This window comes from Phascolarctos cinereus, unplaced genomic scaffold, assembly GCF_003287225.1.
Source record: "Phascolarctos cinereus isolate Bilbo 61053 unplaced genomic scaffold, phaCin_HiC Scaffold_726;HRSCAF=1367, whole genome shotgun sequence".
In the NCBI taxonomy this organism is placed as follows: Eukaryota; Metazoa; Chordata; class Mammalia; order Diprotodontia; family Phascolarctidae; genus Phascolarctos; species Phascolarctos cinereus.
The window spans coordinates 111,738,378-111,763,243 of NW_027556098.1; the positions used below are offsets into that span (position 1 = coordinate 111,738,378).

Sequence of the window (24,866 nt, forward strand, 5' to 3'; positions counted from 1 at the left end):
TGCATTGGAGAGAGTGCTGGGCTTGGAGTCAGGAAGACTCATCTTCCTGGGTTCAAATCTGGCCTCAAACACTGACTAGCTGTGTGATCCTGGGCAAGTCACTTAACCCTGTTTGCCTCAGTTTTCTCAACTTTAAAAAGATCTGGAGAAGGAAACAGCAAACCACTCCAGTATCTTTGCCAAGAAAACTCCAAATGGGTTCAAGAAGAGTCAGACATGACTTAAGTGAACTGGGAGTGTGTGTGCCTTGAGGAAAGGAGATCCCAGGATGAAGGAAAGGAGTACTGATAAAGAAGACGGGGAGGATGCTACCAGAATCATAGCGATGCAGATACATCTTATACAACAGCCAGATAATTTCACTGGGGCTTTGCAAATAACTGCAACAAGTGGAAGCTGACTGCTTGACCACGGCCACTTTTGCCAGGGCATTAGGTACTCTCTAGAAAGGGACCAGGAAGTTGATACGTCCCGGATTGAACAACCCAAGAATCTGGTGGAGAGAACATCTGGCGAGAGTCGTATGAAGGCAGGAAAGAGGTTGGTTAAGGCTTGGAGGACAAATGTAACTGTGGTGCCCAAGATGTTGGGGTTCTTGCCCTTTCTCCCCTCATATTGTCTCTAAGAGGAATGTAGTTATTCACAGGTGTCACACTAGGGTAATGGCCATGCAGCTCCAAAGCCTGTACATAGCATGTACCAGAACTGCACCAAAAGTGAATAATGATGGAGCTGTGGTCAGACCCATAATCACTTTATCTGAATTGCATTGACTGAGCATATCTTCCAGCTTCCCCATCCCTAGAAAAGGGTGCCCAGTGGTAAGCATCAAGAGGTGCCAAAGACAAAGATCTTTTACTCTGTCAACCTTAGTGGATGTGTAGTAAATAGTGTACCAGTTCAAGTCTCTCCTAGGACACCTGGACTGAGGATTAGCATGTAGGTGGCAAAGGCCTGGAGTCAGGAAGACCCAAGTTCATATCCAGCCTCAGACACTTGCTAGCCTGGTGACCCTGGGCAAATCACTTCACCTCTGCTCGCATTCAGTTTCTTTGTCTGTAAAATGGGGATACTAATAGCACTTGCCTTATAAGGTTGTTGTGAGGATCGAATGAGAAGGAAATTGTAAAAGACTTAGTACAGTTTGCGGCAGAACTATATAAATGTTAGTTATTATGATTATTATTGGCGTGGTTCACAAGAACATGTGCTGAATTTAGGGTCAGAGGATCTGGATTCTAATCCTTGCTCTTCCATATATATTACCTCTCCAGCCCTCAGTTCCTTCATCTATACCATGAAGAGATTAGATCAGATAACCTCCGAGGTCCCTTCCAGCTCTGAATCTATGAGCCTACGATCATTGCAGGGGAAGAAGCATGGCAAAAGTGTAGAGGTCTGCCCTTGGAATTAGGAAGACTATGTTCCAAACCAGCAGTGCCCCCGGGCAACTAAAGCAATACATTATTGAGAGTTGTTACTTTTCATTCGTGGAAGCAGTTTCTATACTGGAACTAGCCCACATTGATTAAGTCGCAAATCCAGACCATCTACTACTAACCACATCAGCAGAAATTGGGGCCATGGAGAAATGGGACAGAAGACGTGCATATTTCAATAGAAAAGGGAGGAGAGGCAAGAAAGCCCTAAGCTTTAGAGCATGAAGCTCTGTTCACAAGAGTAGGATTAGGGTGCTGCAGGTTGAGGCTGGGACAAATTAGATGCTTCCAAATAGGAAAATCACAAGTAAAATTCCAGTCTCTACTCTTCTGGTACTTACAAGCTTAGTGTCATGAAAAAGGTGACAGAATTTTTTTCAATATCAATTCAATAAATACTTATGAAGCACCTACACACCAGGCACTGTGCTAAGGATACAAATAAGAAAAAGAAAACTGCCCTCAAGGGGCTTATGATCTAACAGGGAAGACAACACAGAAAAGAAAGGTTGAAAGGTGAGAGAAAGAAGAAGGTGCCTGTCTAGGGGCATGATGGTAGTGGATTCAAATCCAGAGAATACAGCTGGTGGGAAACAGCTGGTCTCTGAGTCCTTTTCAATGGAAAAGGAGGACTTTTTTGCCCCACACTCCAATCAAAGAGGCAGAAAATATTGATGTTGATACAATCCCTAGGATAATGAGTTTCCTAGTGATGAGCTTTTTCTGGGAGTATGAAGACAATATAGTCAAATCCAAGGAATACAGCTGGTAGGAAATAGTAGAAAAGAGAGAGAGAGAGAGAGAGAGAGAGAGAGAGAGAGAGAGAGAGAGAGAGAGAGAGAGAGACAAAGAAGAGGGGATTAAAGAACTCTAAAGTAAATATACCAGTATTCAAATACCCGTTTCTATGCTGTTCAACTGTGGCTGTGGATTTTTCCTTCTCTGGACCTTTGATTTAATCAGAATACAGTTTTCTCCACAATAGAAGATCAGGGGGCAGCCAGGTGGCACAGTGGATAGAGCACCAGTCCTGGAGTCAAGAGGACCTGAGTTCAAATCTGGCCTTAGACGCGACCCTGGACAAGTCACTTAACCCCATTGCCTAGCTTAATTAATTAATTAATTAAAAAGTAATATTTGAAGAGAAGATCAGCAGCCTGTCCACAACTCTATGGTCTTAAAGAGTTGCCTGGTACACTCAGGGGTTAAGTGACTTGTCCAGGTGTCCTAGGAGAGACTTGAACTGGTACACTATTTACTACACATCCACTAAGGTTGACAGAGTAAAAGATCTTTGTCTTTGGCACCTCTTGATGCTTACCACTGGGCACCCTTTTCTAGGGATGGGGAAGCTGGAAGATATGCTCAGTCAATGCAATTCAGATAAAGTGATTATGGGTCTGACCACAGCTCCATCATTATTCACTTTTGGTGCAGTTCTGGTACATGCTATGTACAGGCTTTGGAGCTGCATGGCCATTACCCTAGTGTGACACCTGTGAATAACTACATTCCTCTTAGAGACAATATGAGGGGAGAAAGGGCAAGAACCCCAACATCTTGGGCACCACAGTTACATTTGTCCTCCAAGCCTTAACCAACCTCTTTCCTGCCTTCATACGACTCTCGCCAGATGTTCTCTCCACCAGATTCTTGGGTTGTTCAATCCGGGACGTATCAACTTCCTGGTCCCTTTCTAGAGAGTACCTAATGCCCTGGCAAAAGTGGCCGTGGTCAAGCAGTCAGCTTCCACTTGTTGCAGTTATTTGCAAAGCCCCAGTGAAATTATCTGGCTGTTGTATAAGATGTATCTGCATCGCTATGATTCTGGTAGCATCCTCCCCGTCTTCTTTATCAGTACTCCAGCTATTTTCATAGTTGGAAGGAAAGTGAGTGAGAATCAGCCTGAATGCAAAATTAGCCTTGGAGTCAGGTAGCCTTGGATTCAAATCCCCTCTCCGACATGTCCTGGTTCTGTGACCTGGGCGGGTCATTCACCTCTCAGTGCTGCCAAGAACTTCTCTAAGATTATAAGCTATGGAGGAACTATCAAGCTCTTTTGCTGGAGGAAGTGCACTCATCAGGGCATCCCCATATTAGTGAAGCAGAATTTAGACCATCCCCACCCCCGAAAGAAGGGTGTCTGGTATTCAGCAATACAGCTGGCTTGCTATCGGTCCGTTGACCTTAGAGGGATTAGAATCCAAGGCAACCTGACTCCAAGGCTAATTTTGCATTCAGGCTGATTCTCACTCACTTTCCTTCCAACTATGAAAATAGCTGGACCTGGAAGGCAACAAAGAAACATAAGACCGACGACTGAGTACAACCATCACTAGTTCTTGCTGACTCATCACCCTCCTGCATACTCACTTGTGGAATGAAGATGAAGCAGTTGATTGTTGTTGTGCAAACAAAGATGCCTCCAGCTGTGAGTCCAAAGACAAGATTGGGCCAGTCATGGAAAAATCTGGTGACCAAGAAGAGAAGCCCAGCAACCAGCACTACGAGATTGGCTCCGACCATGATCGTCAAAGACTGATTCACTGGTGGAGAGCTAACATGGTCTGTCAGCCCAGCCAGGTAGGCACCATAGAGCAGGACTACACCCTGGGGTCAAAAATGAGAAACAAGAAATGTCTTTTAGGCGAAGAATCTGAAAACATTAGTAAGGAATAGAAAGTAACAGAATCAGACCTTTCACTTCCTTAATTACTGCCTGTGGATACTGGGGAAGATTCTGTGTTACAGTTAGTCTAATTTGGATGCAAACACTCAGATGGGTAAGGAGAATAGTCACTAGCAGTATACTATTTTTTTTTAAAGAGGTCATCTTATTTTTAGGGATACTTTTAAAAACATCACCTTGATTTACAAATATATCTGTTTCCCCTGATCCCTAGAAAGCCATCCTTTATAATAACAAAGTAAGTCAACAAAACCAACCAATACGTGGGTCAAGTGTTAACATCATATGCTATGTTTCACCTCCGTAGTCCCCCGCTTCTTCCAAGAAGGGAAGAAGATGTATTTTCTAAATGTCCAGAGCCAGACTTGGCTTTTTTGCAGTGTTCAGCTTCAGGATTTTTTCTTGGTTTTCCTGTTTCGGTTACTGTTGCTGTTTCTGTGTACATGGTTGCGCTCTTTGCATATATTGTTTTCCTGGCTCGGTTTGCTTCCTTCTGAACAGTTCAGCCTGCCACTTTTCATAGCTGCTGTTCTTACTTGATCATCAACTCCTTGAAGGCAGGATTTGTATCTTATTTATCTCTGTACTTCCATTAGCATTACACATGGTAGGCTTGAATGAATGAACATTATGGTTGAAGGTGGATTAAAAGAACATTGGTGGAACTATATTTTGGGGGTCTCTAGTTTCCATCTGCAAACCAAAGGAATTGGATGAGAATATTTCCTTAGAAGTGACCTTACTTAGTTCCTCTACCTTTAATACCCTATTGTCCGTAATCTAATTTAGTGTCCAAGGTCACTGAATATTCAGGCATTTGATAAATATGGTCTGTGCATACCTGATTAGTCAAGCATATTTGGAATCCCAGCCAAACAGGCCTATTTTCTGCTCCACACACACAGCCTTCTATCTTCTGTCTTCGTGCTTTGGCACAGTCCATCCCACACCTGGAATACCCTCCTTCATCCCCTCTATCTCTTAGAATTTCCAGCTCTGTTCAAAGTTCAACTCAATTGCTACCTCCTATGTGAGGTTTTCCCTCCACTCTCTAAGACAAAAATAATTACATTATATTTATTTTATATTTACTTATGTGTAACACATTGTTTCCTCTGGCAGAATATGAACTCCTAGATGGTAGGGATCGTCATTCTTGTCTCTGTATCCCTAGTGCCTGGCACGCAGTAGGCATTTAATAAATGCTTCTTGATTGATCACTCAAGGGCCAGCCACATGTCTACTTTTTCTTTTTTTTCCTTGGAGGCAATTGGGGTTAAGTAACTTGCCCAGGGTCACACAGCCAGTAAGTGTCTGAGGCTGGATTTGAACTCAGGTTCTCCTGACTCCAGGGCTGGTACTTTATCCACTGCACCACCTAGCTGCCTCTACTTTTTCCATTAGCCAAGGGTATACGGTAATATGTATAAAAAAGTTTTGAACTGCAGTATTGTTGCTGCTGTTTACAATGTATGGTGTTATCCTTTGTACTTATTGTCCTTATATTTACTTTGCATATGTGTATATATGTCCTTGTTGTCTCCCCATTAGAATGTAAGCACTTTTTGAATGGGGATTATTTCTTTATTATATTTGCATCTCTTAATAAACACTTATTAACATTTAAGTGGAACAGTGGATAGAGCTCCAAGTCTGGACTCAGACTTGAGTTCAAATCCAGCCTCAGATGCGTACTGACTGTGTGACTTTGGGCAAGTCACTTAACCTGACTGCCTCAGTTCCTCATCTAGAGAAGGAAATGGCAAACTACTCCAGTATCTTTGCTGAGAAAACCCCAAATGAGACACAACTGAATAACACAAAATGTTTTTTGACTTATTGAGTCTTATTACATTACTGTTGTAGACAGAGACCTGAGTTCAATCCCTACCTCTGACAAATAATAGCTTTAGAATCCTGGGCAAGTTACTTAGCGATTCATTGTGCAGACTCTAAGTAAATGCCAGTCTCCATTGGTGGAGGAAGTTCCGTGACTGGGAGCTCCCTATACCAATGAAATGATAGGCCTGGACAAAACAATTATTTCGTTACTATAAGCTTCCGCTGAAGTCCTGCTATGAGGTCTGGGACTTTCCAAGATTATACCAGACAAAGGCAAGATATGACAGGTCTTGGCAAGCTGGGAAAGTTTGAGTATGGTTCTGACCATAGGCTATGTATCTCTTGTCTGAGGACCAGCCCAGCAAGGTCAGAGAGGCTCATTCCTATGGCTGACCACAAGGAAATGAGTCTTTCAGCTATAGTAACTCTCCAAAACAATGTATTAAGTTTTAGAAGAGCAGTGATATATATATTGGTGAAGAAAGTCTCTACATCGACAAAATCACAGATCCTGGAAGTAAGGAAGTATGTTATTATACGCACAGACAGAGTAGGTGGTGAGATTTTGAGAGAAACTGTGAAATTCTCACTCTTTCCAAAAATCCCTTCCCTAACAGTCTGCCATTGGGCACGAAATTCCAAAATTAGAAATTCATTCATTTGAATAGAGATGTTGTTACCCCCAGGAGTCCTCTAGTTAAAACAAGAACTATGCTTTACATTTATATGAGTACTTTACTCACATCACACTTTATCCTCATAAAACACTGTTGTGAAGTATTTTTATTTCCATTTTACGGATGATGAAAGGGAGGCTTCAAGAGGTAAAGGACTTGCCCACAGTCACATTGCTAGGCAGTAGAGCTGGGATTCAAACTCAGGTCTTTTGAAAAATATATAAATACATTTTATTTATTTCAATCAACAAAAATCAACCTCTCTCCCTCCCACTTCACCCCTTGTTGAGAATAAAAGAAGAGTAAAATCCTTATTACAAATATGTATAGTTAAAACAAATTTCCACACTGCTCAGGTAAAAAAAATCTCATTTTACACTCTGAAACTCAGGTCATTTGATCCCAAGTCTCATGATCTTTCCACCACACCAAGCTATCTCTCTGATGATTGATAACAGTTGAAAGTCTTGCATCTCACAAGAGATTTGCATTTTTAATTAATTTTTTCAATTAACAAAGATTTTTTTCTTTCTTCTCTTTCTTATTGAGAAAGTACAAAGGAAAAATAAAACCCTTGTAACAAATATACATAACCAAGAAAAATGAGTTCCCACATTGGTCATGTCCAAAAATATGTCCCATTCTGCATATTGAATATGTCATCTCTCTGTCAGCCAGTGAACAGAATTCTTCATTATTGGCACTTTGGAACCATGGTTGGTAATTGCATTGATAAGGGTTCTTAAGTCTTTCAAAGTTGTTTGTGGTTTGTTTGTTTTTTTTTAATGAGGCAACAGGGTTAAGTGACTTGCTCAGGGTCACACTGCTAGTGAGTGGTATGTATCTGAGGCTGGATTTGAACTCAGGTCCTCCTGACTCCAGGGCCAGAGCTCTATCCACTGCACCCCCTGGCTACCCCTCAAAGTTGTTTGTTTTTACAGTGACTTGACTTGAATCCAGGTCTGACATGTGCATTTTAATATGTGCCTTTAGTAGAGAATGGTTTGTAATCTCAAGGAGTGGGTCTAATTTCAAATGACAGAGGGGAAAAGACAGCATTATGAGAGACTAGTAGAGTTAACATCTGGGGAGCACCTGGGGCCTTAAAATCTCCTTCTGATTATACTGAGTATATGGTTCTCTACCTGCTGGGTAAGTCACATTGTCAGTTTTCTCATTTTTAAAATGGGGATATTATTGCACATTATATCAAGGAGTTGTTACAAGGAAAACACTTTGTACACCTTGAAGCATTATTATTATATTTTTTAAAATGTTTGTAAAGTACTTTATACCTATTATCTTACTTGGTACCCACAACAACCCTCTGCTATAGGTAGCTACCACAGGTATTGATTTCTCTGTTTCATTTTTATTTCATTGAAACTTATTTTATTATGAATTTGACAACTATAGATGAGATGAATATTCCCCTGTAAAAAAGCTGATCAGAAAAAGAGGATTTCACATATAGCTGTCAGTTGGCACCAGGTATAGCTTGATTCTCCTTTCACATATACAACAAATTCAATATACCCTCTTCAAAGCTGTCCTGTTTGTCTGCATTTCCTCCTGACCAGCCTTCTGTGTATTTTGAAAATACCTCAATGATTCTCTTTTTCTTACTTTTCTTCCCCTTCCTATACCCTTCTTTCTTTCTCCCCTTCTCTCTCACTCTGACACCCACCAAATGAAAGAAAGAAAAATAAAACCTTCATATAAAATATTCATAGTCAAGCAAACAAATCCCAACTTTGACTGTCTGAAAATGTCTCATTTTGCATCTTGAGTTCATCACCTCACTGTCAGGAGGTGGGTAGCACGTTTTATCTCTGCTTTTCTTGAGTCTGAAATTTCATTTATTAGCGTTCTTAATCTATGTTCTTAACCTATTTTCCTTTAAGATATTGTTCTAATTATTTGAATTATTTTCCTGGTTCTGTTCACTTCCTTCTGCATCAGTTCATAAAAGTTTCCCAAGTTTGTTAGAAACTGTTTCATCATTTCTTATTGCACAATAATAATTCACAACATCCATATGTCATAACTTGTTAAGCCACTCCCCAGTAGATAGGCACCACCTTATTTTCTAATTTTTTGCTACTATGAAAAGAGTTACTATAAATATTTTTGTACCTATGGGTCCTTTTCCTCTTTCTTTGATCTCTTTGGGGTATACACCTAGCAATGGTATTTATGGGTATGTGCACATACTTATGGGGTAGTTAATATTATACTTATGGTCATTTCTTCTACATAGAGAACTGGGAAGTGCTTTCAGTTTTAAAGTTTTGAGCCTTAAAGTGAAGGTAAAGTCACGGAAAGGGCACCAATTTGTCTTCATCTGAGTCGAAGAGGGAGGATACAGAAGGGAAATGGTGAGTATTAGAGAAATATTGGTGAGTTAAGTAAAATATCTCACAGTGTCTGTTAGTGGAAAAGTAAAACCAGTGTTGGTCAGTCAGTGCAAGAGGTAATCAAATAGGCAGAGAAAAGTCATCAGAACCAGAATGGACATTTACACAATGATTTACTACAATGTAAAAAATATATATAGTATTGAGAGACAACAGAATTCCATTTGATGCAATGACCAGTCTTGACTTCCAGAGGACTGTTGGTGAAATATACCTCTTTCCTCTTGGAAGACCAGTGTCAGCCTATAAGTCTGGAATGATTATGATCAGATATTGCCAATGCATTTGTTTGCTTTGCTTGATGATATCTCTTTGTTGAACATTGAAGGTTCAAGGAGAGGGTGTTATTGGAAAGTTAGAGTTACATTAAAAGCATCAATAAAAACTTTATATAAAAAAATAACCAAAAGCCTATGAGAAATGGTGGCTGAAGCACAGAAGACCATCGGCTTAGATTCAGAAGGGTCTTTAGAGGTCATGTAGCCCAACCTCTTCTTTTACACATGAGGAGATTGAGGCCCTGAGAGACCCAAGATCACACAGGCAGAAAGTGGGAAAGCTGGAACTTGAACTCAGGCCCCATTGACTCCAATGCACTTTTCAATGTGATGTACTTTTCCATTAGGAAAGTTTAGAACTGGAAGCTGAAATAGTTTGTAACTAGGTGTTGCAGTAGATAGAGCGCCATGCCTGGAATCAGAAAGACTCATCTTCCTGAGTTCAAATCTAAAACTCAGATACTTACTAGCTGTGTGATCCTGAGCAAGTCACTTAATCCTGTTTGCCTCAGTTTCCTCATCTGTTAAATGAACTGGAGAAGAAAATGGGAAACCACTCACAGTATCTTTGCCAAGAAAACCCTAAATGGGGTCACAAGAGTTGGACATGTTTGAAAAATGATTGAACAACAAGAATTTAAAAAGTGATACTGATGGGAAAATGTAGTAGAAATACAGTAAAAAATTGTCAGAGGTAGGGTCTGAATCCAGGTCCTCCTGCCTGAGTCAAACACTCTATTAACTAAGCCATATTGCTTCTATTTTTTTCCTTGTAATAATAATAGCTGGGTAGCTAGGTGGCGCAGTGAATAGAGCTCTGGCCTTGGAGTCAGAAGGACATGAGTTCAAATCCAGCCTCAGACACTTCACACTTACTAGCTGTGTGACCGTGGGCAAGTCACTTAACCCCAATTGCCTCACTAAAAAGGAAAAAAAAGAGCTGACATTTATGGCTACACAGCACCTCTCATTACAAAGCATCGTCACGTGTGCTTCTTATAACAATCCTATAAGACGGATAGGAAAGGGATATATAGGAAGGAAGGAAACAAACAAGCATTTATAAAGTGCCTACTATGTGCCAGGCACTGCACTGAGTGCTTTGCAAATGTTATCTCATTTGATCCACAATGGGAGGTTGGTTGTTGTTGAGTCACTTTTGGTCGAGTCTGACTCTTTGTAACCCATTTGGGGTTTTCTGGGCAAAGATACTAGAGTGATTTGCCATTTCCTTCTCCAGTTCTTTTTACAGATGAGGAAACTGAGGCAAACAGTGTTAAGGGACTTGCCCAGGATCATACAGCTAGTAAGTGTCTCAGGCCAGATTTGAACCCAGGAAGATGAGTTTTCCCGACTCCAGACCCAGCACTCTATCCACTGTGCCACCTAGCTGTCCCTACTCTGGGAGTCATGTGCTGTTATTTTCCCCTTGTTATAATTGTGTAAAATGAGGCAGAGGTCAAGTGACTTGCCCAGTGTCACACAGTTGGTATGTGTCTGAGACCATCTTAGAACTTAGTTCTTCCTGACTCTAGGGTCAGTGAGTGTTGTATCTTCTACTCCACCAAGCTGCCTCAGAAAGGTAAAGTTTAGTAAAGTAAAAAAAAAAAACACCAGGATTTGAACCCAATTCCTCTGATTCCAAATCCAGTGACTCAAAATATGGGAACAACAGCACACATGGACTTGATGAGGATTATTCTTGTTTTTTCTAATACCATGTAACAATGTCAATATATAGTAATATGTATAGTATTTGACTATTGCCTTTCAACCAATGATTTTTAAAAGTTATTTCCTACATTTGGTGATATAGGTTAATGTTATTTAAGAAATACTATGGAACAAGATGCTTTGGAGAAGAGTTGATATGACCTTGGACAAATCATTTCTCTTTGAAAAATGGATGTAAGGATTAATGAGGTGAGGGCTGCAAGAAACGTGGAGCTCCTCCAAAGCCTTGTAACAGCAGCATTTTACTAATGCGCAAGCCTCCAAGCCATCACCCTTGGGTAAGGGATCACAGTAAAACCTAAACTGTTGTTGGGTGTTTAAAAAGAGTAATCCTGGTCAGGGACATGTATGCTGATGCTCCCATATTGTGAACTTAGTGACTCATCCATAAAATGGCAATGACATCAATTGATTTGGAATCAGAGAAGCTGGCTTCCAGTTCTGGCTCTGCTACTTTATTACCCAGGTGATCTTGGGCAAGTCACACTACCTCTGTCTCGGGAGCTTGGTTGCCCGATTTGTAAAGTGTGAGTGCCCCAGATATTTGCTAATAAAACATTTAACCTCAATTTTTGTCAACTTCACACACTAGGTGTTCCCCACACTGATGAAATCACATATACTTTGCATATTTATATATTTGCATATGGAAATAGTGGCACTATCAGAAGAAACAACTTTATTCCTTGGCCTTTAAAATTGCCTCAGAGGTTCCTTCCAGCTTTGAGTCTATGATTCTGTGAACGCTTGTCCTGCCTCCCCTACAGAGTCGTTGTAAGAATCAGATGTGTTAACACTTTGTAATGAGACATGTGTAAATATCAGTTATTATTTTTATTGTTAATTATCATTTAGAAATAATAGAGACATTATGGGATAACAAATTGAATGCTGGATTTAGAATCAGAAAGACATGGATTCAAATCTTGCCCCAGATATTTGCTAATAAAACATTTAACTTCTCTGAGCCTTGAGTAGCTCCCTTGGATATGTCTACTAAGGTGGTGACTGGTTTCAATTTTTGTGGACTTCACTCACTAGGTGTTCCCCACACTGATGAAATCACATATGCTTTGCACATTCATATATTTGCATATGGAAATAGTGGCACTATCAGAAGAAACAACTTTATTCCTTGGCCTTTAAAATGCTGGTTTTATGCTTTAAGGATATATAAAGATATAGATTTCTATCTAGATACATATATATATACACACAGACAACAAAAATAAATTTAAACACACATACATATGTCTGCATACATACAAGCACAGACAGACACACGCATGCACACTGTTAAACTAAGAGCTCCAAATTTTAGTGATTTCCTCAGGAAAAGTAATAGGCATTAACTAGGATGAATGTCTTACTCAAAAATAAATTTCACTTTTCTAGGACAGAATAGCCCCACAGAGTGAGCTGGGATATTTAACTTGAAACGCACAGAACACTGCCTGAAATGATTCGTAGTGTCTGACAGCTGTTCTGTATTCCACAGAGTAATAGTTACCAACCTTATATCCCAAAATGAGAGCAATCCAGAGATCAGAGTAAAGGGAGGCACAGAAGTAGGTCTTGGTCACGGAACAGGTGATGTCTCTCTCTGTCATCTGAGAGAGACAGAAAGAGTCAATGCTCCTAATCCTCGAACAACATTTGACACATGGCAAACACTTAATACATGCTTTTTTTTCATTCTTTCATTTATTCACCCTCATGTCCCTTCACTTCCAATATCTTGGAGGCCAGTTTCATGAAAAGCAGGAAAAAAATATAGAGGCAAGATTCAGGAGGGCTGCTGTAGTAATGGGTATGAAGAAAACAATTGGCTTACATTTTGTTTGTCTTGAAGTCTTCCTGGTAGTACTCTTTCTCTTCCTTCCTTTCTTTCCACTTAGTTCCTTTGCACTATAAGACTTTCTTGTGGCTAATGTTACTGCCCAGGGGATTCTGGCAGAAGAATTGCTTTTACCCAACCCAGTTTAGAGAAGAGGTTTCCCAGGGAATCTGGTTCCTTACCCTCACTGTAAAATGGAGAATCTGAAGGCACTGGATGGGATCAGATAATACCCATGTCACAAGCAGGATAATGTCAACCATCACCAGCACTGCTACCAGCCCAAGCAGCTGTAGGTCTTTAATAATCTGCAACATATTAAACCCAAGGTCCTTATAGATTATATGTATATACCATGAGGCAGTTCTGCACAAGCCTTTGTATAAGCATCTCCTTGGGAGAAGCTTCCCATATGGCAAATAATGCTGAAAATAGATGCAAAATGTTCACTGTAGTTTTTTGGTGGCATCATCAAATGTCCCTCTTCTCTCACTGGCTCTATAATCAGAGTCACCTAGCTTCTCTGCCTCATTTCCACATCTGTCAGATGCGAAGAGGGTTAGACCTGATGGTCTCTGAGGTCCTTTCCAGCTCTAAATCTGTAATCCTATGCCATTTTAAAAAAATAAAACAAATGTATATTGGGATTGGGCCCATGCTCTCCATCCAAATGGGATAAGGCTGGGAGGTCTAACCAGAAATCACTGAAAAATATGCCTAGGCATAAAACCCTGCATGAGGAACCACTCAATCTCCTAACTATGGGTGTGTTCAGAATACCACTATGACAATCCTCTCTCGCATTTGTGCCAAGCACAGAGCAGCAGACAGGAACATAGATTCTGAACTGGAAAGGACTTTGAAGGGTGGTTAGTTCAAGTCTTTCATTTCACGATTGAGGAAACAGGATCATTAAAGTGACATGACTCATCCAAGGTCAAATACGGAGGGATTGGAAGAGTCTAGATTGGAACCCAAGTCATCTACCTCCAACATTCTCTCCATTGGACCACACTGTCCCCCTCCTCCACAGTAGTCCTAGGGTTTAGATAGCAAATGCATCAGGGATTATTGCTAGTGAGTCATGGAACCCACCACTAACAGCCCTCTGGAACAAAGCCACCCAGCCCATAGCTTCACAGTGACCAGCATGTTGCCTCTGGAAAGTCCTGTTTATTTTGGTAATAGGCCAGGTGCCATGATCTAATTAATATGAAGACTTCTCCATCTTCTTCTCATCCACAGAGACTAAAAAGAAATTTCCTCTGCAACAAAGCGGAATGAATTCAGTAGTGACTCACCACTCTCTTGTCTGGGACCCGCTGGGTAAAAACCTTGTACAATCTCCAGCTCTTCCCCAATATTGGGCCAAACATTAGGGAACTCCCAACACATAGTAGGGACAGTCTGACCTGTAACAAGAAGGGGGAAGGGAGGGAAAGAAGTGAGTCAGAAGAGCTTTCTTATTTATTATAATTTACAAGCTCCATAGGTACCAAAAGTCCAATACACAAACAAAATAAAGAATAAAGTCTTAAGTAAAACTTTAAATTGAAAACTACATGTATACACAGTTTAATGAAATAATTTTCTTAATTGTGGCTGCATTCTTTTTTGGCTGATTTTTTACCCATATACTTAAACACATTTGTTGTTCCTTTTTAAAAAAAATATATAATCACAACAACCATCTAATTCTGCTTTCTTCACCCAAGCATCATTTATTATAATTCTTTTTTTCCTTTGTATTTTCATCCAGCCACATGAACAAATCCAGTCACGAACAACTAACTATTGCTTGTTAGAAGCCCATTATAATTTTGGGTAATCTTAATGGTTTGGAGAGATATTGCATAGTTCAGCTTTGGAGCTGGAGATACCTGGGTTCACAATCTGCCTCTGGCATGAGTTAGCTGTGTGAACATGGGTACTTAACCTCTCAGTACTCCCAGGCAGTGATCTAAGACTGAAAGTTACAGGGGAGTTACTGATCCACAGTTCGCAAAGGGAGTTTCTAAGCCTGGAGTTCTTTATATTGAGGAAAGCAAAAGCCTATAGTTGGAGATAGGAGCACAATGGATAGGAAGCACTGGGAAGACCTAAGTTCAAATATAGTTTCAGACACCTATTAGCTATGTGCTAGGCAAATCATTTAACTTCTGTTTATTGTAAAATGGGGATAATAATAGCACCTACCTCCCAAGGTTATTGTGAGGAACTGAAGTGATTATTAAATGTTTATTTCCTTCCCCCCTCCTTCCCTCCCTCCTTTCCCTCCCCCTCCTTGTTCCCTCTCCCTTCCTTCTTTCCCTCTTTTTCTTCCTTTCTTCCTTCCTTCTTTTCCTTCCATCTTCCCTTTCTTTCCTTCCCTCCCTGTCTCTTCCCTTCCTTCCTTTCTCCCTCCCTCTTTTCCTCCCTTCCTTCTTTTTCTTCCATCCTTTCTTCTTTCTTCCCTCAACCTGCAATATGCTTCCTTGATTGATTGATTAGAACTTCCAACTCACTGCTCTTGCTGAGGCCAAGAAGAATATATACAATCCTGTTTCCAAGTGACAGCACATTAAATAATTGAAGAATGTTATCATGTCCTTGCTATGTCTTTTCTTCACCAGACTAAATATCATTAGTTCCCTCAACTAAGAAAATGTTGGGAGTCAGGAGATTTCATTAATATTAATTAATAATAAGATTACTTGAATCTTTCAAGTATATGGGATCTCAGTGGTATGGGTACTCCCTCTATCAATAAATGCAACATCTAATTCCTTATAGTTTCATGAATTACTGTGTCTGGGGAAAAAAAAATTGGTGATCTGGTTGCCAATACCCTGAGGGTGGGAGGTAATCTCCAAAATGAGTTAGGCTGGTCCTGAGAGGAGATGTACTGTAAGTCACTGGTGCCTGTATTTGCAGCCTTTACAACTTGAGAGTGCCTGCCAGAATTTTGGGGCTGCTGGCAGAGGCTTTAAGAGTTCAGGGTCACCTCCACCTCCAAATGAGTAGTAGGCAGAGCCTTAATTAGTAATTCCAATACTTGGGACAAATTCATTTGGTGGATAGCACCCTTTGAGGAGTGGGGTGAAGCAGAGGATTGGTACAGTAAATAGAATGCTATACTTAAGAGTCAGGAAGGTCTGAGTTTGAATTCTTATTAGCTGTATGATCCTGGGAAATTCAATTAATCTTTCTCGGCCTCAGTTTCATTTTTTTAAATGAGAGAGTTGGACTCAATGGCCAACTCTGAGGTCCCTTCCAGTCTCCCCTATGAAAGGATTAAAATATAACTATTCCTGTGTCATTCAGATAGACTGAAGAAAGGGGTCTTGGAAACTGAGGAGGTCTAGAATGGAGAGACCAAGATATTTAAAGGGGGTGGGAGACTGGTGGTGAAACAGACTATGAGCCAGGTACGTTCTGAACTTACTAGGGAGGAAGGAAATTGACCTACTAGTCCATAGATGACAGCAATAAGGTTCTGGACAGGAGAGACAGAAAATTTAGAGGAGTGATGGTGGTGGAGGGAGGGTCTGAAAGTCGAAAAAGCATGCCAGTTCCTCCCCTAAGCCTTTTATATGGGGGGTGATGGTGGGAGGTATGACAGAAAGAGAAGCTAGTCTCGGAAAGGGTGACAACAAATATTGGTGTCTTCTGGGGGAAGCTAGGGTTTACTGGCAAGGAATATAAGAAGAAAAGACATAGGAGGAAGCGGAGCTTGTACACAATGTAGGAAATGTCCCCAGGGCACAGTAGAAAAGAAGGGCAGAAGAGGATAGGGAATGGAAAAGCCTAGGGCTGAACTTACTGTTGGGTCAGGTGGGGAGGGTGGTTTTAGAGGAACTGATCCTGCACTGATTCCAGGTATCTCACAAGGCACAGATCCCCAGGATAGAAAGTGGGTTAAAGTTGGATCCAAAGAGAAGGGCAATGAGAACTATAGCCTCTGGGCAATTGGCAGCCTAGGGTTGGGAGCTGGTGCTGGAGGAAGGAACGGGTGAATCAGGTTTGCTGCACTCTGAGGGCTGCTAGGAAACATGCCCCTCAGGTAGGAGATGCACCCTCTTAGATGTTGGTACTTAGAGCAGAAGCTTGGCCACTTACAGGAGACCTGACTTTGGCAGTAAGATACCAGTAGAGGAAGCAGCAACAACAACAACAACAACAACAACGAGGATGACAATAACAGCTAACGTTAAAGGAGAGCTTTAAGGATTACAAAGTGCTTTGTAATTATTATCCTACTTTATCCTTATAATCACTCTGGAAGATAGGTACTGTTATTATCCCAATTTTAAATCTGAGTCAGACAGAGGATTAAAGACTTGCCCGGGGTCATGCAATTAGTGAGCATCTAAGGCTGGATTTGAATTCAGATCTTCTTGACTCCAGGTCCAGCACTCTATCCACTGCACTACCTAGCAGTTTCTAAATCAAATAAAACAACAGCAAATAAAGCATTAAATTCTAAATTTAGTATCTATAAGTCACAGAACAATACAGTAGAGAGAACACGATCTGGCATTAAAGGGTGTGAAGCTTAGCTCTGCCACTTAGAGTTCCCGTGATCTGATCTTGGGCAAGCAAATTCAGTTTTCTGTTTGGGCTTGTTTCCTCATCTATAAAATGAGAGGATTGTCCTACATGACCTCTCCTGTCCCTTCCAGCCCTAAAAATATGATACTGTAAAAACATTAACATTCAAATAATTTATAAATGCACATATATAAACTTTGAAATAATAATAACTAAACAGCTATTTTTTTTCCCATTCCCTCTTCTCATCGCTCTTCACTTCATTGCTGGGGTTATTTTTCCCCCTAACAGTTACACCAAATGTCTATGTTGCTTCAGTTTGGCTTTCTTTGCTCTGTATCATTTTGTAAAAATCTTTCTATATTTAATGGTATCCTTCATATTTGCCATTTTTTGTAACCTAATAACATTTTGTGACATGAATGTACAAACATTTGTTCAGCTATTCCCTAATCATTGGCTTATTCCCCTTTTGGGGGCTATCGAAAATAAAGCAGCAATGAGTATTTTCGTATGGATAGAGTCTCTCTTTTTTTAACACTATCCTTAGTATTTAGTTCTGTTAATGAGATCATTAAGTCAAAAGGTTTGATCTAGTCTATAACTCTTACTCCATTGTCAGGTTGCTCTAGGAAAAGATTACATTAATTTATGGAGTGATGTTAGGCTTGTTTCCCCGCAGCCCCAGCGACTCTGAATTTTTGTCATTTGAAACTCTCTTTGCCAATAATATAGTTAGAAGGAGGCATTTTGAGGTAGTTTTATATTTTTCCAATTACCAGGGATTTTGAACAATTTTTCAAGTGATTATTAGCAATTTGGAATTATTCAATTAAAATTATTGATTACATCTTTTGTTAATCCACTGGGGAATGGTTAATAGCCATAAAAATTTATAAAATGTCCTTAGAGTTTGTTGAATACATGTATATTCATATGTATCTATTTGTTCAGTCATTTTTCAGTTGTATCCAGCTCTTTGTGACTCCATTTGGGGTTTTCTTAGCAAAGATATTAGAGCAGTTTGCCATTTCCTTCTCCAAAACATGCATTCACATATGCATGTGTGCACACACATATACAATATGCACTCACATGTCTATCAGCATTATTTACCATAAACATTTTTCCTCCAATCAGATTCTTTTATCTTTTGATCTGTTGTTGGCCAGGATGCCAGTGGAAGTTGGGAGACTTGAGCTGACCTTTGTAAAAAGACAATGGAGAAAGCAGTGGTGCCCTGGCCTCTTGGGTAGTAGCTTCAATAGAATGAGCCTGGCAGCATCAGCATAATGGGAAAATAGTAGGTCCTGGCATGAATAGCACTGGGAGGCCCGAGACAGTGACATTCACAATGCCACCCAAACAACTCCAGTAGTACCTGCAGCAAGACAATGGAAAGGATAGTCTAATTCTAGTCAGCAAGATGGCAGTCTTGGCTCCAGGTAGCTGCAGGTGGGTCTTGGCCAATCAGAGTGGCATCTAGCATGTGGGCAGAAAGCAGCCACAGGGTGAATGGGCAGACCCCAGTCAGCTACATGTGTTGGAAACAGCACAATTCTATCCTGATGGATGGACAGGCCAGCAGCAATGGGAAGCCCATGCTGGCCTTTTGTTGCCGTTTCAATGGGGTCCCCAGCTTTGCTTCAGGGATGAGGGGATGGGAAAAAGCTGCTGAGTCGTAAAACTGCCATCTGTGACCCTGGCTGCCTAAGTTATTGGATGTTGTTATTAAAGGAATTATTTATCTGGGCCCTTAGGCTCTGAGGGATCCATTGCACAAGACATGAAATCACAATTGGGACATGGCCATATTGCTTTTTTTAAATGTAAAATTCCTTTATTTTCATGTAATCAAATCTATTTTTGTATAATTCCATTAGTTTGATATCTTAAAAATATCTTCTCAATGTACATATCATTCCTTTCTCTTACAATCTTTAAAAAAAATTTTTTTTTTATCACTGATCTGATTAGAATTTACTGTAACAGATAGTATGACATATACATTTGGGTTTTCCTTGTACTGACATCTAATTTTCTTCTAATTTTTTTTTTGACAAAGATCTCTATTTCCAAAGTTTTTTATTTGGGGAGGGGTTATCAAATAAGAATCTCTAATATACATTTTATTCTGATTCTGCTCACATTATCTTTTAAAATTTTTTTCCCAGTACCATATAGTTTCAATATTTACTACTTTATACTATTTTTTGAAACCTGACAGGTCAAATTTGATTTCATTATTTTTTGTCTCCTAGTTACCCTAAACATTCTTGTTCTTTTGTTCTCCATACCCATTTTTTAAATTCTATTTTAGAAAATATTGGTATTCGTATTGGCCTTGAATTAAATCTATAAATTTATTTTGGAAATATAAATTTTTAATCATATTAGCTCAGCCTGTCCATGTGCAGGGGCTATTCTTTCAACTGCTCTGTTCTTCCTTCACTTTTGTTAAAATAAATAGAAATATGTCTTCATAAAGCTATATTTGTGAACTTGATAGGTTGATGTACATGTCTTTGATAAATTTTGCCCTTCTTCAAATGATGTTATTTTGCATCATTTTCCCTGATTTAAAAAATCATATATGAAAATTTATGTGCTTTTTGTGGGCTTATCTTATTCACTGGGAGATAATGCATCATATTGGCTAGAAAGCCATAAGAAAACCAGGGTTCAGATTCTGCCTCTGATACATACTGACTGCCTGACTATGAGGAATTCACTTAGCTTCTCAGTGCCTATCTAAAACTATAAGTTGTAGAATTGTTTTGGATCTAGATTGGTAGAGCAATTTTCCCCACAGATCATTTCCTATCCTAAAAAAATCATAGGTCCAGACCTAAACAAAACAAAATAATATAACAACAAAAAGAAACCTTAACTTCTACCTTACTAAAGTAATTTATTATCATTAATTACCAATTAAAGTGATTAAATTGAGTTACTTGGATTTTCCAAGCAACTAATTATGCCATCTGTGAATAAGGATATTTGAAACTCCTTATTATAAATTCTTATCCCCTCAACTTCTTTTTCGTGACTGATCATCCTGGCTAACATGTTTATGTCAGATAGGAGAGATAAAAGAGACAATCCTTCTTCATACCCATTTTTAGAGACAATGTCTTTCATATTTCTCCATCACATATAATGCTGGCTCTTGGTTTTGGGGGATTTTTTGGTTTTTGTTTTTTAGCATATACTACTTCTAAAGGAAAAGTCCCTCTAGTTCTACACTTTTCTGAACATAAATAGATGCTGCATTTGATTGAAGACCCTTTCTATATCTATTTATAATGGGGATTTGGTACATTCCCAGAATGCCTCAGATGGCAATTCCATGTGGAGAATGCTAGAGCTGCCTCTTGGAGAATCGTGATGTGAATGGGAAGAGTTTTGGAGAGACAGACTGTGGAGATTCATAGACATTCTCTAACTAGTTCCAGTTGGCTAACTGCGTGCTGAAGAGGAGGTGCTTTTATTGGCTTCGGAGACATTCAAAAAAGCCTGTTAACTTCAACTACTGTTTCTTAGCCTCATTTACTTCTCAGGGATGTTAGAGACTTCTTTGCTTGGGGTATCTGGTGAAGAGAGTGGAGTCTCTGATCTTGGGAGTTTCACAAGCTTGGGAATTTGAGCCAGAGGAATCCAAAAGGCTGAAGCCAGGTTTCTTAGCCAGCACAGCATTCATGCCTCAGGTATCAAGGAATGATCTTCAGGTGGAACTTCAGGTGAGCACCCAGAGGAAGCTGAGTTGAGGACTCATCAGGCAGAGATGCTGCCTTTGTATGTGAACTTGGTGGAACCACCTTCATCCCATAAGAGACTGAGGTGATGTAGGGGAGTGTATGCCCTGAAGGTGTTGGGGGGAAAGTCAGTATATTTGTTTTGGATAAATCTTTGAGTTAAATATCCCTTTGCACAAAGATAAAGGAATGGCATTGGGGTATTCTGCACTGGCCCCCTGACAATGGAGGTAACACAGCTGGTGGGGACTAAGGCAGATTGTAATAGAGAAGAGATACTTTAAACTCCTAAGGTTATGTGAGAACCCTGAGGGGGAGATGTAGCAACCTGTTCCTGAGAGAATGGGGCCAGAGCACACAAGCTATATGTTGAAATCAGATAATTTTGATGATTTTTATTGTTGACAGGATTTTTTATACTCATTGTTTTTCCAACATTCAATCATCCTTGCATTCCTAGTATAAAGCTTTCTTGGTTGTAATAAAAATGTTTTTGTCACATTGCTCTATTAGACTTGCCAATATTTTATTTAATATTTTTGTACACAAAACATTAATGAAATTAGCTTGTAGTTTTCATTTTATGCCTTATATTTGGTAAGTTTAGGGATCAAAACCTCATCTCTCTTTTTTTTTTAACTTCACAGAAAGGGTTGAATAGACTTTCTCTATATTTAGAAGTATTATATGTAATATAAAGATTACTTAGGATCATAAGATATAGAGCTAGAAGGAATCTTGGGGATTTTCTAGCCCAATCCTCTCATTTTACAGATAAGGATGAGGATACTCTAAAGACCAGTTAAGTGATTTGTTCAAGGTCACACAGATAGTAAGTAGCAGAGCCAGGACTCAGGTTTTAGAACTCCAAATTCAGTGATCTTTCCACTATACCTCACTTTCTCCAAAGGTTCTGAAAAAATTTCCTAATGGATTTTTCTAGTCTCAGTACCTTTTTACATGGTACCTCTTTAATGACTGATTTTTTTTCCTTTCGAGACTGTACTATTTAGGTTTTATATATAAGTACATGTATGTATGTATGTATGTATATAATACACATATGTCCTATTTTATAATTTTTGCACTTTATATTTTGTAGGTATTCATCAATTTCTTTTAAATCATTCAATTTGATAGACTGAGATTGTTATTCTTAATTTCTTTTAAATTTATCTTCCTTTTATTATTTCTAATTTTGTTCATTTGAGTTTTTATTTTCTTTTTGATTAAGTTTTCTAATTGTCAACATTCTTGGTCTGGTAACAACAAACCTAAAAGTGCTAATAATCACAGTTTTTAGACTGTCTCTAAACTTTAGCTTAGCTGTTGGTATTCTAACTATAAGATCCTCATTTAATGACCAGTGAGTTGATGTACTTTTGGAGGATTTGAAACCATTACATCAGTCTTAGTATTCTCATTATAACTGAAACCAGAAGACAGAAATAAGTTACAGCAAATTGAAAGATGGTACCAGGTTACCCTTGGAGAGGTCAATAAAGGAATTAACAGCATTACATTTATCATATATATCCAAAGTCAACATTTCATGGGGTATTTCGTTCTGTCATATTACAGCACTGATGATAAGTATTGGCAAAGTTCTGTACTCATAATAAGTACTGGCAAAATTATCAATATGAAAATAATAGCAAATTATGGAACAACATTTGTCACAGAGGGTAAAGAGGTAGAGGAATTAACTCTACAAAGAACTAAAAAAAGATCCTCCAAATTAAATCAACATATTCTTCAATACTTTGTGACTTCAATGCAAAAGTGGGAATAGGCAAGGAAAAAAAGTTAGAAAACAGGGTTCAGGAGGAAGGAATGAGAGAAACCAAAGATTTAGCCTACATAGAAACTTTATGTTTGCCAACGCATCATGAATACTTTGAGAAATAAATTGAGCACCAAGTAGCATCACAAAGATGAAGGTGATTATGTATTAACAGAAAGGAAATGACTCATTACTAATGTGGGAATCATTCCTGAATCATTCCTGAATTCTATATATAGTCACACATGTACATCTTAGAGCAAAGATCACCATTAGTACAAACCTAGAAGAAAAAAATAAAATGGTAAAGAAACATAGTATGCAATTAAAACCACCCCAGCCTGACCTATTTAAATAAATTATAGATGTTGAAAATGGGAAATAGGTGGAGAACTGATGTCAAGACTGATTGTGATCATTTCAAGGAGAAGATTGTCAATATTATTCAATTCTATAACAAGACTCTATGGTAAATTTATGGAAGGACATGGATGAGTTGTGATATATATCATTGGAAAGAATTTCCACATTGCTGAGTTCAATTATATATTTGATGTATTCATTATGTATTTGATCACTGAATTTTTAAAAAATCTGCTTTTAGTTTTACCAATTTGCTTATTTTCTTGTTATTCATGATACTAATTTATTCTTTTTGAAAATTCTCCCTTTTCTCCTTTTCTTTCATGGATCATATTTTTCATGTTCTAATTTCAGTTTATAATTTTTGTTGCATTTCTTTTTCTTTTTATCTAGACACTGGTCAATATTGATGAATATTGCTTTAAATTTATCAAACAAATTTTGTCATGGTATTTTCTTTGGGCTAATCTCTTATGGTTTCTATAATTTTTCCAAACCAGGCATAATTCAACAAATCATTTTTGTTATAATAAAAGCAAACTTTTTACAACATAAGCCTATATCTTTTGATCATATTATCATTCTTTATTTCTAGTTTTATTGAATTATTGCCTCAAGTGTAATAATTAGAATTTTTGCTTTCTTAAAACTTACCTAGGAACTCTGTATGACCTAGGATATGATCAATTTTTTTTGTGAATATTCTGTATGTACTTAAGAAAAAGAAAATATCCTGATTTTTTCCCTCAAGTTATTGCCATATAGCTATTAATCTAATTTTTTCAGTAGTTTTCAAGTCTGTCTGAGAAGCAGCATGGTAGTAGATAAGGCACTGGACTTGAAGAAGAACTGCATTTAAATCCCATCTCCAACTTACTAGCTATGTGATCCTGGGCAAGTCATTTAAACTCTGTATTCTTCAGTGTCTTCATCTGAAAAATGGGTGCAATGGATGAACTCAATGGCTGCTAAGGTCCCTTCAAGCTCTAAATCTATGATTCTCTGAACCTTTCCCCTTATCTTCTGATTTAACAATATCTTGATTATAGGGTATTGAAATATATTGTTAATTTTCTATTTATTCTTAACAATTGTTTTTCTTTATAAATCTAACTTCTATATAATTGACTTTACATATGTGTATACATATATATGTATATATATATATATATGTAAAGTCAACATGCTCTTGTTATGAATTGTGAATTTAATCATGATATATCTTAATGTTTTCTGGTTCAACTTGGTCAAATATTAGCACTACAACCCCACATTTTCCTGAACTAGTTATAGCATGATAAATATTAGTTAAAAGCTTTGATTTAAATTTAAATGCATATGTTTGCATTAATTGTGTTTGCTTTTGAAAACACACTGTTGGATTCTTTTCTTCGATCCAATCTGTAATCATTTTTTCTTTATAAGAGAATTAGATCCATTTACACCCAATAATTAAATTTGGCTTATTCTCTACTTTTCTTTGTCAAACTAATGTTCATTTTGTTAGGAATTAAAAGTTTCT

General features: G+C 38.6%; 1 protein-coding gene across 1 annotated transcript in view; it reads right to left on the reverse strand.

The window, feature by feature from the left end:
- Positions 1–24,866, reverse strand: part of GPR156 (G protein-coupled receptor 156) — an 82,787-nt gene that overhangs the window by 19,978 nt on the left and 37,943 nt on the right. Inside the window, exons 4-7 of the mRNA XM_020985885.2 lie at positions 14,215–14,325; positions 13,096–13,221; positions 12,591–12,686; positions 3,813–4,049 (exon numbers count right to left, since the gene is read on the reverse strand). Coding sequence (XP_020841544.1) covers positions 3,813–4,049; positions 12,591–12,686; positions 13,096–13,221; positions 14,215–14,325 — 570 coding nt within the window. The remainder of the gene's footprint in view (positions 1–3,812; positions 4,050–12,590; positions 12,687–13,095; positions 13,222–14,214; positions 14,326–24,866) is intronic.